Source organism: Dryas octopetala, chromosome 5 (assembly GCF_963921425.1).
Source record: "Dryas octopetala chromosome 5, drDryOcto1.1, whole genome shotgun sequence".
NCBI lineage: Eukaryota > Viridiplantae > Streptophyta > Magnoliopsida > Rosales > Rosaceae > Dryas > Dryas octopetala.
The window spans coordinates 18,256,386-18,269,883 of record NC_141370.1 but is presented as its reverse complement, the minus strand read 5'-3'; the positions used below and the strand labels follow the sequence as shown (position 1 = coordinate 18,269,883).

Below are 13,498 nucleotides of genomic sequence, written 5' to 3'. Positions count from 1 at the left end.
AGAGAGGGAAGAGAAAGAGGAACGAACACAGAGAGAGAATGGGGAGAAGAGTTGTCTGTGTGTGGTTTAACCGGACTGTTAGCAGCAAAGGTGGTGGTGGAATGACATGAGGCAAGGGGTTAGGATTGGGTTTGGTAGTGGTTTGTTGTATTTTATTTTTTATTACATTTGAAGGAATTGAGCTATGGACCTAGTCTGATATTAACCTTTACTTTACTCGATCTCACTACTTAGGCTAACACAAGGGTTTCTTTTCTTTTCTTTTTTCAGTAATAGTTGTCTTGTCCTAAATGGTCTTTTAATATAAAATTAAATTTATAATCACAAAAAAAATGGTGTGTATTCAATAGTCATCTTGGTTTTATTATGTATATTTTAGGCTTATTTACATATTTATCTCATAAAATTATAATTTTGTTTCACTTCACTTTTTAAAGTTTATTATTTCAATCTACTCTATGTAAGTTTCTTTAGTGTCTCACATAATTCAAAATTATCAAATTTATCTATTCCATTGTTTAAATTGATGACATGGCATCCACATGACAGTAGAAAAATTGACGAACATGAAAATAACTTGAAATAATAAACTTTAAAAGGTAAATTGACACAAAAGTATAATTGATGGGAATAAATGTGTAAATTATAATTGTAATAAGTAAACATCTTGATTTGGATTCGAAAACAGTGGGCAGGGTCAAGCGACCTCAAGGGAGTCGAATCAGTCGATCATGGATTCTGGGACATGAAATGACCAAAACACCCGCGATCAGAAACAAGAAAAGCTATAAACACACCCTTGCCATTCCCTGTCTAAAGTAAGCCCCAGTATATACACCCAGATAAAAAAAAAACTGAAAAACATCACATCTCTCTCATTTCAAACATTTTCATATTCCAGATAAAAAAGAAAGCAACCAAACAGCAAACTTGTACAAACCACGCCAATCGGCAATCGGAACGGTGAAAACCATGGATCCAAACAGAGCGGAAGCCGAGCGGCTACTCGGAATTGCCGAGAAGCTTCTACACAGCCGAGATCTGAGCAGCTCGCGCGACTTCGCGATTCTGGCGCAGGAGACGGAGCCGCTCCTGGACGGCTCGGATCAGATCCTGGCCGTCGCCGACGTCCTCCTCGCCGCCGACAAGCGCATAAACAACCACCACGACTGGTACGCGATCCTCCAGGTCGATCGCCGATCCGACGACCAGGATCTCATCAAGAAGTCGTATCGACGGCTGGCGCTGCTCCTCCACCCGGACAAGAACAAGTACGCCTTCGCCGAGCACGCGTTCAAGCTCGTCGTCGACGCCTGGGCCGTGCTCTCTGACCCGGCCAAGAAGCCGCTCTACGACAACGAGTTGAGTCTCTTCAGCCGAGTCGACCTTAGCGCGTCGAATTCGAACAAGCTCCCGGTGCGGCGGAGTAGGGGCGGTCAAAACGACGTCGATGCGAACGAGGATGAGGCTCAGGCTCCACGTCAGCAGCAACAGAGGACGAGATTGTCGAGCTTCTGGACGGCGTGTCCGTACTGTTATGTACTCTACGAGTATCCTAGGGTTTACGAGAATTGCTGCTTGAGGTGTCAGAATTGTAAGCGAGGGTTTGAAGCAGTTTCAGTTCCGAATTTGCCGCCGTTGGTGCAAGGCCAGGACGCCTACTACTGTTGCTGGGCCTTTTTTCCGATGGGTTTTGTGGGCGGGAGCTCCGCTGGTGGAGGGAAGGGTAAGGCTGCCGCCGCGTCTGCATTTCCCAATTGGATGCCGCCCATTTTCTCGACGCCGCCGCCGCAGAATAAAACCCCTTTGGCTCCTGCTACGGCGGTGCCCGTGACGGCGGTGAGGGCGGATGGGGAGGCCAATCGCCGGACCGGTGGAATGGTGGGTAGTTCAGGTGGGACCCCGGGTTCGGGGACTACTCCGAAGAAGAGGGGACGGCCGCGGAAGGTTACTTAATTTGGCGGTTTAGAGTAGAAGAGGAAGATCCATTTTGTATGGGAATGCATCTGATTTTGGAGACCAAGGAAGGTACTCTTACAGTTTTACTTTTGTTGTTGCTCTTGTTTTTGTTTTACAATGTAGTTATTGCTTGTAGATGTTTTAATGTTTTCTTCTTCTAAGTTATTAAACTGACTGCATTTGTAGATTTTGTAGTTGAAATGTAATCCTTATCATATGTAGTCAAATGCCATTTCATTGAGCTTTTCAACCATTCTTTGGAGCCTTTTGTTCTGTCTCTATATTGAATGTTCAATTGTTCATGTACATTGTGTGGGAGTCTTGTTGGATAATTCAGAAAAACAAAAAATTTATTGGGGGGTATAAGATCAAGTTGGTCATGATTATCAAGCAGTAGCTGATTAGTTGAATAATCTTAGCTGTAATTGAAACAGCAAGTTTTGTGATTTTGTATTGAAGTAACAATTTGTAATTGTGTACTGGTTCTATGGTAGTTACTGTGTATTATGTAATATGTGAAAGAATGCAGAAGTTGACAGACAAAGAAGAAGACTAAAAATAGTATAACAAAGGCTAAAGAGCAGAGAGTAGAGACTCAATGAGTTATAGTATTCAATCTGCAAAAATACAAGAAGAGTACTGCTTAAATATGAGTCCTCCTTTCGGTCAGCTTCAGATAACAATTCTAACTGATTCTCACCAGCCTAACTAATTAATAACTGACTGATTGCTTTTGCTGATTGAGCATTGTGCTTATCGACATTTTCTCTCTCAATGAACTTCTAGAAATATTCTTAAAGTCCAGACTTCATATGATTACTTTCATAGCTGCAGCTGCTGCTGCTGCATCCTCTGTTATGAGTGTCAGCAGCTGTTTTTGTTGCAGCTGCTGAAGTATAGTGGTTAACAAAATGTAGCATTGTTGTATGGGAGCATTCCATACAGTGATTAGTAAGTTTAGTCTGACTTTGAGCTAGGCTTAAGCCCAATAAAGGGTTGAACACGAAGGTCTCGATTGATGCATAAGATTGAATTGAATTAGATAAATGATTGGATTCATGTGTATCTAAGAAAGAAGATGGGACGAAGATGTATCAGCTATAAGGGGAAACTTATTCCCACTAATCTCAACATTTTCTTTCTTCAAGTTAGAAGCTTATTCTTTAATGCATATGAATTTAGTCATTTATCCTATCTAATCAATCTTATCTATCTACACATGCCTCCAGATGCTTACAAAGAATTGCCTATTTCACTTCAAGTGGGAAAAGATTGGACTGTCTATAATTGATGTGTGAATAGTATTTGTTCGCATTTAAAGGTGGCTGTAATCCTTCTGCAAGATTTGTTGATCCATACACAGATGGGAATATGGGGGTGAACTTAGCAGGAATACTTAGACGTTCTTCTATGATGAGAAGTCTATACATTTTGTAAGCCAAGAAAGGAGTTAGACGTCAATTAATTTTCTCCTCCTCATCTTAGACATTAAAAATTATTTGGGTATTTTGTTTGGCCCGTATGATGGTACCACCTCTGAGAAAATAGCATATGTGCTTACATCATGTAAAAATTGATGACGTTTTTAGCACAGGGAAGCTTCCACGATGGCAGAAGATAGAGTAGTCCAACTCACCTTATATTCCCACCCCCAAATTGGTTTTGGGGGTCTCACTGTATATGTTCTTTTCCATTCTTTGCAGGCATCTGGTCATCTTGAGCATATCGAATAAATTGTTAATCCCAAACCCCTATTGTCTTCGATAATGCATCTTTGACAATAATTCAATCTCGCTTTGTAATACGCTCCTTACTTCATCTTGGACTTGGGGGGTGTTCCAATTAGGATTTTAAATAATTTTTGTGGAATTAAAAATTCTCTTAATATTCAATCAAGATTTTTAAAGAGTTTATAAAAGTCTGATAGTATTCAATTAAAACTTTTAATGAGTTAATATAAGTCTAATGGTATTCAATCATGACTTATAACTAGTCTATAAAAGTTGTGTGGTATTCAAAAGATCATTGACTTATACAGAATTTATAAAATCATAGACTTTCATGGACTTTGCAGTGTAAATTATGTTATATGAAAGTCAATAACTCTCCGACCTTCTCTCTACATATTTTAACGAATTTCAAATATTAAAAATCATACACATAAGGGTTATTGTGGGGTTTTTATTTGGATTTTTTGTTTTTGAATTTGATTTGCATATTGGAGGAAGAGAGGTTGCCGCTGTTTTTGGTGGCGGCGGAGTTGCTAGAGAGGGCGAAGATAGAGAGGGAGGACAGAGGGGAGGAAGGCAGGTGGGTGGGTGCTAGATCGATGAAAAAAGAAGGGAAGACAGAGGAAAGATAGTTATGGTGGCGGCGGAGTGGATCAGTGCAGATGGAGGGGAGGGAGGCACGTGTGTGGGTGCTGATGAAGGACCTTTAGTTTTTTTATTTTATTAATTTTTAATTATATTTTATTTTATTTTAAAATATTAGAGTTTTAAAATAAATATCTAATTAATTTTTAAGCACACGTGGATGCCACATCAGCACACTTAACAGTGAATATTGACGAACTTAATGGAACCGAACTATGTGCAATACGAGATATAGCATGAGGGGGTAATGTGAGACAAAACAAACATTAGGGGGTGATATGAGAATTCGAAATATTTTCACGGCACAAACCAAATAATAAGCTTTTTTTTTTTTATTAATCAATTGACGTCTATAAAATTTAGGGTTATTTTTTTAAAATCCATTTTTTAAAATTTACTGTTCATCCGGCCCAACTGCTACAGTGAAATACTGTAGCGGCCCACTTTTTAAAAAAACCCGGTGGTACAGTAACGGCGTTACTGTAGCACGATACAGTGTTTTTTTAAAAAAGCCAATTTTGTTTCCTTCTTCATTTCAATGCCAATTGGTACCCAAAAAAAAAAATATATATCATAATTTAGGTATTTTTCATTCCATAAACATATAAAATAATAACCATCATAAACCACAACAAATCAAGATGAAGCATCCATAATCTTTTTCAATCACCTATTACTACTGTCCGGTAGTAACAATCATCTATTGTTACTGTTCGGTAGTAACAATCACCTATTGCTACTGTCCGACAGTAACAATCACCTATTGCTACTGTCCGACAGTAACAATCACCTATTGCTACTGTCTGTCAGTAACAATCACCTATTGCTACTGCCCGCCAGCACAATCACATATTGCTACTGCCCAGCAGTAGGAATCACCCATTGCTATTGCCCGGCAGTAACAATCACCCATTGCTACTGCACAACAGTAACAATCACCTATTAGGATGATGACTTAGATCAAATCAATTTGAGATTTCAAAATTTATTTACCAAACGCCATTAATACTAGATATTCAAAGAGAAAAAAAGTTAACACATATGCATTTCACAACTATTATAATCAACAATCTTACACCTATGCATTCAAAAACCATAGGAATCAACAATCTTGTATTTCCTAAATTTAGAAACCAAAAAGGAAAAACATTAGTATGACAGAAAAGAAAAGAAAAAAAAAAGCAAAAGAAAATGAATTATCTTGAATCCATTTCTATGACAAATCCAAGAAAATGCAACTTGCAGAGGAGAAGCACTCATCAATAACAGCACAGACATTCATACTAGCACAACAAAATCCCTCAAATTTGACATAAACCCTTAAACCCCAACTAGGTAATAACTGAACCACCACAAATTTTCAAAAAAAAAAAATGTATAACAAACCAACAAATACCTTGAGAAGCTCGTTGGACTCAAGGTTCTCTATAAAAGAAGCTGCAACATTAGGAGTTACACCGGACTTGCCCACCAATTGGGACTTGAGCTTCTTCCCCAAGCTGTGAGCATAGGACGCAAGTTCCTTCTTTTCCTTCACTGTAAGGTTGCGTAGCTCGACCCCATCTCTCTTCAAAATCAAAGAAGACTCCAAACCCACTTGGGCATCCTCTTTCCCATTCAAGTTCTCAATTTCAAGTACACTGAGTTAACTCCATCACCACTACCACCATGACCACAAGACCAAAATAATAAAAAAACACAAAAACAAGAACGCAAACCCCTAAAATAAGAGTTAACCCCAACACAACAGAAGACCCAAACCCATCAAGGTCTCATTCGCCATAGCCAAAGTCACAGTGTCTTAGATCTGTAGCCAAGGCCTCAGCTTCTTACGCCATCGAGGCCAACGGCATCGACTCTAACATCGAAGGTAGCGCAAATTGTTTCGGTATTGTCGATCGGACTCAAAACAATAGCTCGACAATGGCAGCGAAGCCACTGAACCTGGCTGCTCTGAGATCGGCATCGCAACGCCGTCCGAGCACCATTGCTCAACCTCTGAGCCCACGTGGGACGACACAGATCGAGGATGAGGGGTGGCTGGGCGTGAGTGAGGAGAGAGAAATGAAAGAGGGAGTAAGATATTGACGGAGAGAGAGACGAAGAAGGGATGAAAAATTAGAAGTGGGCCGGAAGAAAATAAAGTGGATCGGCTGGGAAATTCAATTAAATAGGTGTGTTTAAGAGGAAATAGAAGTCCAAAATTGGACTTTATAATAATTTACTTTAAAATTTAAAATAAGGATTTATTCTGATATTAGGAGGTGATATGAGAATTCGAAATATTTTGACGGGACAAACCAAATAATAAGTTTTTTTATTAATCAATTGACTACTATAAAATTTAAAATAAGGATTTATTCTGATAAAGAAAGACCAAGTGAAACCACTAGACCAAAATATCAAATGGTCATTGGCCAAATATTGAGATTGAGAAAAGGAAGCTCGGAAAAATAATTACTGCTTTATGGGAAAGTGATGCCTCAAAGGAATAACTTGAAATCCTCCGACCAATTTGTGTTTCATTTTCATTTTTCATGGGAAAATCTTAGTTACAACTTTTCCCTATAAACAATTATGTTACATATCCTTATATGTTTTTTTTTTTTTTGGCCACTCCTTATATGTTATATATACATGATAAGTAAGGGTATAACCGTATAAATGAAATTGAACAATTTGTTTATATTTGTGCACAAATCAAGCATGAGAATGAAAATAAAAAAATATTATAATGTGTCAAATGCATAGGAACACATTTCTCGAATTTTCTATTATGCAAACCAACGAGACCTTAAAAAGAAGAGGGTAGTACCGTAGTAGCGGCAAAAAAAAAAAAAAATAGAGAAGAGGGTAATCCACTAATCCTAAAACGAAGAGGCTAAGGCCAGTCCGGAACATCCCAAAATTACAGAAAACAACCAAAACAGGCCCAAGAGGAATCCAACCTCAAAACGTATATATATAGAGAGAGAGAGAGAGAGGGTTAAAACTGGTATTTGCGCTCCCTTAAAAATAAATAAAAAAGGAGCCGCGCTTTAACTGAAGCAGAAGTTGATGGTGAAGTGAAGTGACAGGCAGAAAGGAGCCCAATAAGGCTGACTGACTGCGTTCCTCGTTCCCACTCCCACTCCCACCCCCACCCATCCAATACATTCCAAAACTTCAAATCATCTCTTTCTTCTTCTTCTTCATTGTCATTGGTCTTTCTTCACACAAGCTTGTGGACAAGTGGACCATTCTTCCTCAGTCTGTCTAATCTGCTTCTACTTGGACAGTGACACCTTCTCCCTCTCTCTGTTTCAGTCTCTGCTCTGGTGAAACGTAAGTATCCAAAACCCCCGCTTGTGGGTTTGTTTTCCTTGTGGGGTCTGACTGTCTGAGTTGTGCTGTTTGCTTTCTGTGTAAATGTAGAAGAAACAGAGATCAAAGTTTGAGCTTTTAAAATTGGGTTTCAAATTTGGCAATGTGGTGTACAATGTTCATAGAGCTACTTACATTTTAGTAAAGTAATCTAATTAGCATGGTTGTTTCTAGTTTCTACCGAATGTTTTGAATTTAGGGGTAAGGAAATGGACAGTTACTTGTTTCTACATGATGTTTTTATTAAGGGGTAACAGGGTAACAACTCAAAAGTAGATGAGCAACATAGACAAGGCTAAAACATAATAATATCAAATTTATATTCAAGAAATGATGATCGGAGCTCTTAGGGGCAAAGAGGCTGAGCTGAGTTGAATCTTCATTGAAAAGGAAAAAAGAGAGAGAAAGTGCCAGAATTGTATGAGAATCAGATGTTTGTTTCATTTGTGCAATTTTGTTATCTGTAGAGGTTTGCAATGCAATAAAAGGAATTTGTTTTAATTATCAACTGCAAAGGCAGGCACTGAAAAGCAAACGTCTTGAACCTGGGAAAAATCGTGTTAAAATGGAAGATGGTGAGGGTGTTGCAGCTGATCAATTGGGAGGGGAGGTCAAGGTTGCAGATATGATATGGGTAAAGATTCCTGGAGGCTCATGGTGGCCTGCTCAGGTGTTTGTAATGCTGTATTTGCTGGTTTATGTGTCATTCTTAATTAAGCTTTTCAATTGCATCTAATACCACCAGATTTTATCTAATTTTCAGTTGGGTGTGACAAATGATCCCTGTTTTACTGCTTGCTTATTTGGTAGGTTGTTGATGACAATGCTGTGAGTGGGAACAACAAGCCAAGCAAAAGACCAGCAGGGAAAGTTCTTGTTCGGATCTATGGAAGCTATAAATAGTAAGTGCTTTTGTCCTTGGTCAGCTGTTTTGTCTTCATTTGTGTTTTGATTATATATAACTTTTTATTGTATTTCCTTGCAGCTTGTATGTGGACCCTCTAAAATGTCGTTCTGATTTCGACATAGTATGTCTTGAATGCGTTCTAGAATCTCCTTGAACTCTGCCTATGTATTTGAAAACTAGTTTTCATCGGATTCTGATAACTGTGCTTTATGCCTAATCAAATTGATTGAATTATTGAACTTTCAGATACTCAAGCAGAATAATGGTTGTTATATGGAACTATTTCTAAAATCTCTGGAGCAGGTAACTATCTGTTCCTTGATAATTGCTCCTCTTTACTAGGAGTGAAATCATGTTCTTGTAGTTGATAGTTTCTCCTTTATCATTTAAATATGGGTACAGGTTGTTTCTTGCTCAAAAGATGGTAGATCAAAAAACCAAGGTTCCAAATCTAAAGGTTAGCTAACTCAAAATCCTTGTAAGTGTATTGCCATTTATTAGTTGTTTAAACAGAAATTTGATTATTATCTGAGATTCTGAGTTAAAAGGTTTTAAGTATCAAAATTGATGGATGTCTTTGAGAGTTTACAGCTGAATGTTTAAACTTATAAGAGATATTATCTAGACAAACAACATCAGAAAAGGGAAAGGGTTTATGCTCTAATAACCTATTTTTTAAAGCACTATACAAAAAAAAAGGGTAATGCCTGAATGGGCGGTCATCAGAATGAACTTGCGGGATCACATAGAACTTAGAAAGGAAGGGATCATCGGAAAGTGTAAATATGTGGAAATAGTAGATGAGCCTATGTCACCTAGGTTCAAAATTCCCTCACCTGAACCATTATGGCTGAAACACCATTATACTCCTTTGAATGCGCCCATGGGTAAGTGTTGGCAGCCATGATATGGAAGGAGTATGTGAACTGACCGAAGAAGATTCCCGGAGTACGGCCAGCCTAGGTTAAAAATATTGATATTGGTAGAAATATTGGTAAAATGGGGAAACAATGGGAATTTGATTTAAAACATGAGAATTTTGAAAGGAACTTCTAGAAACCCTAAACCTGCCAACAATGCATCAATTAACCATGCAAACCTTATAGAATAGTATGTTCATGATGGGAATATATTACCTTGATGATAAATTAGGAGACTGACAAGACCTCATCCACTATATGCGGAAAGGAAGCTATCTTTATCTTCTGGATGCAGAACCTATGTTAATTCTTATCTTCTAAAGAGGATATTATAATATATTTATAATAATATGAAATTGTATGCTTATTTTCTTTGAATACATCATAGAAATAAAATTGGAAGGATGCAAAGAACATGGTTAGATCTATACTGGTGCGTGAGAACAGGCAGATGGTGTTTCGTTCTTGATTACATCATGAGGTTTCCATGTCCAATACACCCTGTTTGTGTGAGCAGAGGTCATAGCTCAAGTTATTGCAGCAATTTACTATTTTTGTTTACTGAAATTAAGATGTTATTACCTAAAAGGAAAATGCTATAATCTTTTTCTTATAAATTTACTGGTCAAAATGTTGGGCAGTTGGTGCTTCTAATCAGGAAACAGATGCCTCAAAATTGGTAAGTTTTGATTTTTAATTATTCTCATTCTGTAATTTACTTTTTCTTAATGTCATATATGGAAACCTAGTAGCAGGCTGCTGATACTCAGGAAAATATAGCAGAAATGTTAGACTATCGTATTGGAAACCTTTCAGAAAAATAACCAATGAAACATAGTTCTAAGCAGATTAACTCCATAAAAATTGGATTTTCTGTAAGTTCGTTTAGCTGGTCTATGTACTGCTTATATTCATGGATTTCATTGTCATGCATTCACATTATCCGTATATAAATCTGCTTTAGGCAAGGAGGACTTCTCCAAGAAGACCGCGAAATGTCATTATACCACAAACAAAGGTGGAGAATAAAAATGTACAAACGAGAAGAGCTGAAGAAGCAAACAGCAAAGCTTTCAAGAGAGTTGGGAGAAAACCAAATATGCCAATTGCCACAGAGGAAGTAGCAAAGAGGAAATCCTCTAGGGAAGATGGCTTGCAAAAGAAACTTAAACGAAATGGCTTAAGTGATCATGCACAAGTGTTGTCAAAGTCCCAAGAAGTGAGTGCAAGGAGATTGAGAGTGATGCAAAATCTTGGCTTGATTGCTCCTTCTGGATCTCCATACAACAAGAATGGGCACATTTGAGTCTCTGACTTACTGTATAACATTCTTGTTGTTTGTTATGGTACCAATCATCCATTACAAATGTTAAGTTTTCATCCTTTGTTTTTTATGTCTTTGCAGCTATCATAGTATTGTACCATATAGAAAATTAATTCAAATTTGGCGCAAGAGCCATTCAGACTCAGCTTTGTTACCAGACTACTGCTAGCTGCCGAATTTTGATGCAAGAGTTAAAATGGTTGATGCATAGGTTTGTGCTATTAGACCACCTGACAAAGTAAGCTTAATTATACTCATCTGGTGCGTTTTTGCTCTTGGCTTCAGTTTTTCGAGTGGGTGCGGCTATGCTCAGCTTATTTTTTAGTCCATTTTGATCAAGTATTTGAAAGTATTCGGAAGTTTTAAAATGATCAGATTTGAAAGTGTTGGATTTCCAAATGTTCTTGTTGTTGCAAACCTATTTAGTACGATTAGATTTAAATATGAAGTTTGTAATTTTCCGATTACATGCACCAATATATCTATGTTTAATTTTAAAATATATTTTATTAGGAGTTTGTCGATTTTAGTTATTTTGTAAAGGGGTATCATTAATAACAATTGTTAAAAACTGGGTGCATTGATTAAATTTATGGGTTTCTTATGGAATTTCTCTTGAACTAAAATCCTTGATGTGCAACAGGATTTAACATTGGGGGGGGCTATGCACACCACCCTAATCCACTAAGTTGACCACCCCACTTAAATTTTTACCCCTTTGTGCCCATTTTGCCCCTGCATTAAAAAAAAAAAAATCATTTCTCCAATTTTGGCCGGCCACCTCTCCCCGCCGCCGGCGCAACCCCACCCTCTCCCCACCGTCACCGCGACCCCACCTCTCCCCTTCGCCGGTCGATCTCACCCCTCCCAGGCGAAGACCCACCCACCCAGGTGAAGACCCGACAGCCCCTTCGCCGGCGATCTTCCTTTTCCGGCAGAGTTGAGACGCCGGACCACTTGGGTTTTGTTCCCCAGGTCACGGCGAGTCCAACCCTGGTCTTCCTTTGTTCATCCGACCACCGTGCGCGGCGAATCGACGTCGTGACCCGATCGGCCCCTTCGCCGGTGATCTTCCTTTTCCGGCGGAGTTGAGACGCCGGACCACTTGGGTTTTGTTCCCCAGGTCACGGCGAGTCCAACCATGGTCTTCCCTTGTTCATCCGACCACCATGCGCGGCTAATCGACGTCGTGAAGCTCCGCGGCGGCGGGGAGGGGTGGCCGGCCAAAATTGGAGAAATGGTTTTTTTTTTTTTAATGCAGGGGCAAAATGGGCACAAAGGGGTAAAAATTTAAGTGGGGTGGTCAACTTAGTGGATTAGGGTGGTGTGCATAGCCCCCCCCCCCTTTAACATTTCCTTCCCCCAAGTGTTGAGAAAATAAGAAATCAATGGTGAACTAGGCTTGGCTCGCAGCTATAAGCTATTGTTAGGTTTAGTAAGAATCCATTAACATCTTGGGCTTTTTTTGGATTGTAAGATTGGGCCCAGGCCCAAAAAAAACAAAGCAACCAAGTACAAATTGGCCGAGGCCTATTAACACCTAACAATCTTGTAATAAATAGTGAGTGCTTCTGTTTACACCTATTTGTTTGCTTATCACCCAATTCCAGAAAGAAAGAAAAAAATATCGCTGACTTTCTTATTTCTTCCTCACTCTTTCTTAATATTTTTAAGAAGAATATTTATTGACCAAAAAAAAAAAGAAGAATTTTTATTTTTTTATTTTTTAAACTCTAAAGAAAATATAAAGAAGAATAAGAAGAAGAATTGGGATGCTGGGAGTGTTGAACCGTAAAAAAATTCAAAAAAAAATACAAAGGTTGAGGTTGAGATAAGTTCCCCATATGCCATGTGCCACATTAATTTCAAATGAAAACAAATTGAAAAATGAGATAATGTGAATTTATCTGAAAGCTTAATTATCTCTTATCTGATGAGTTTAAATTTAAATGGAGAGAGTTATCTCATCTCCATCTGATCTCATCACTTGGACTTCCCATGGACTCTATAAATAGAGCATAAGGGGTTCAGAAAAAAAAGGAGGAGAGAAAGAGAAGAAAAAAGAGAGGACGCCAAAAGGCTGAGGAAAGGGAGGTGTAGAAAGCAAAAGTGCAGTCGCCAAAACAAACATTGCAGGTAGCTGTCCTTCTATGCCATTCATTTCATATCTGTTTTGGGATTCAACCAAAATTCTCCTCTAATGGCGTGTTGAATCAAGCCTTTAGATTCGTTTAGAATCCTCTCAAGACGGCCTTTGGATTTATTTAGAATCCTCTCAAGACGGCTTTTGGATTCGTTTAGAATCCTTTCAAGATGGATCTCTCATATGCCTCTCCCCCATCGTTCAGCCACAGGCTCAGAATGAAGTCACCCAAAAGAAATGATCTAAAGGAATGCTCATGAGTATCCAAAAGAAATGATCTAAAGCAATGCTCATGAGCATTGCATTTTCTAAATTAGTTGTCCATGGACAACAATTGGATTTCATGTGAATCCTCTCAAGTTGATGTTTATGGGCATCAACCTGGATTCATATAAATCCATTCAAATTTGTTGCTCTATGATATCTATCAAAATTACACACCAAAAAACAAGTGGCACAAAGCCAAGAAAATAAAACAAACAAGAGGGGTTACATTCTTGCTCTCTG

At 38.5% G+C, this 13,498-nt stretch overlaps 2 protein-coding genes across 2 annotated transcripts; both read left to right on the top strand.

The window, feature by feature from the left end:
- Positions 1–844: 844 nt before the first annotated feature.
- On the top strand, positions 845–3,748 carry LOC147285232 (Chaperone DnaJ-domain superfamily protein). The gene is made up of 2 exons (XM_086244342.1): positions 845–2,028; positions 3,189–3,748. The coding sequence occupies exon 1, from the start codon at positions 973–975 to the stop codon at positions 1,954–1,956; it is 984 nt and encodes a 327-aa protein (XP_086100468.1). The 5' UTR covers positions 845–972; the 3' UTR covers positions 1,957–2,028; positions 3,189–3,748.
- Positions 3,749–7,554: 3,806 nt separating this feature from the next.
- LOC147285231 (uncharacterized) lies at positions 7,555–10,837 on the top strand. The gene is made up of 8 exons (XM_086245781.1): positions 7,555–7,658; positions 8,218–8,367; positions 8,508–8,599; positions 8,683–8,725; positions 8,851–8,907; positions 9,007–9,061; positions 10,166–10,203; positions 10,489–10,837. The coding sequence occupies exons 2-8, from the start codon at positions 8,263–8,265 to the stop codon at positions 10,828–10,830; spliced, it is 732 nt and encodes a 243-aa protein (XP_086101907.1). The 5' UTR covers positions 7,555–7,658; positions 8,218–8,262; the 3' UTR covers positions 10,831–10,837.
- Positions 10,838–13,498: the final 2,661 nt, after the last annotated feature.

Excerpts from the sequence above, each read along its gene's own strand:
- LOC147285231 (XM_086245781.1), top strand. The coding sequence starts at position 8,263 with ATGGAAGATGGTGAGGGTGTTGCAGCTGATCAATTGGGAGGGGAGGTC. Across the intron at positions 8,368-8,507 it reads GCTCATGGTGGCCTGCTCAG|GTTGTTGATGACAATGCTGT; the intron begins GTGTTTGTAATG and ends CTTATTTGGTAG. Across the intron at positions 8,600-8,682 it reads ATCTATGGAAGCTATAAATA|CTTGTATGTGGACCCTCTAA; the intron begins GTAAGTGCTTTT and ends ATTTCCTTGCAG.
- LOC147285232 (XM_086244342.1), top strand. The coding sequence starts at position 973 with ATGGATCCAAACAGAGCGGAAGCCGAGCGGCTACTCGGAATTGCCGAG.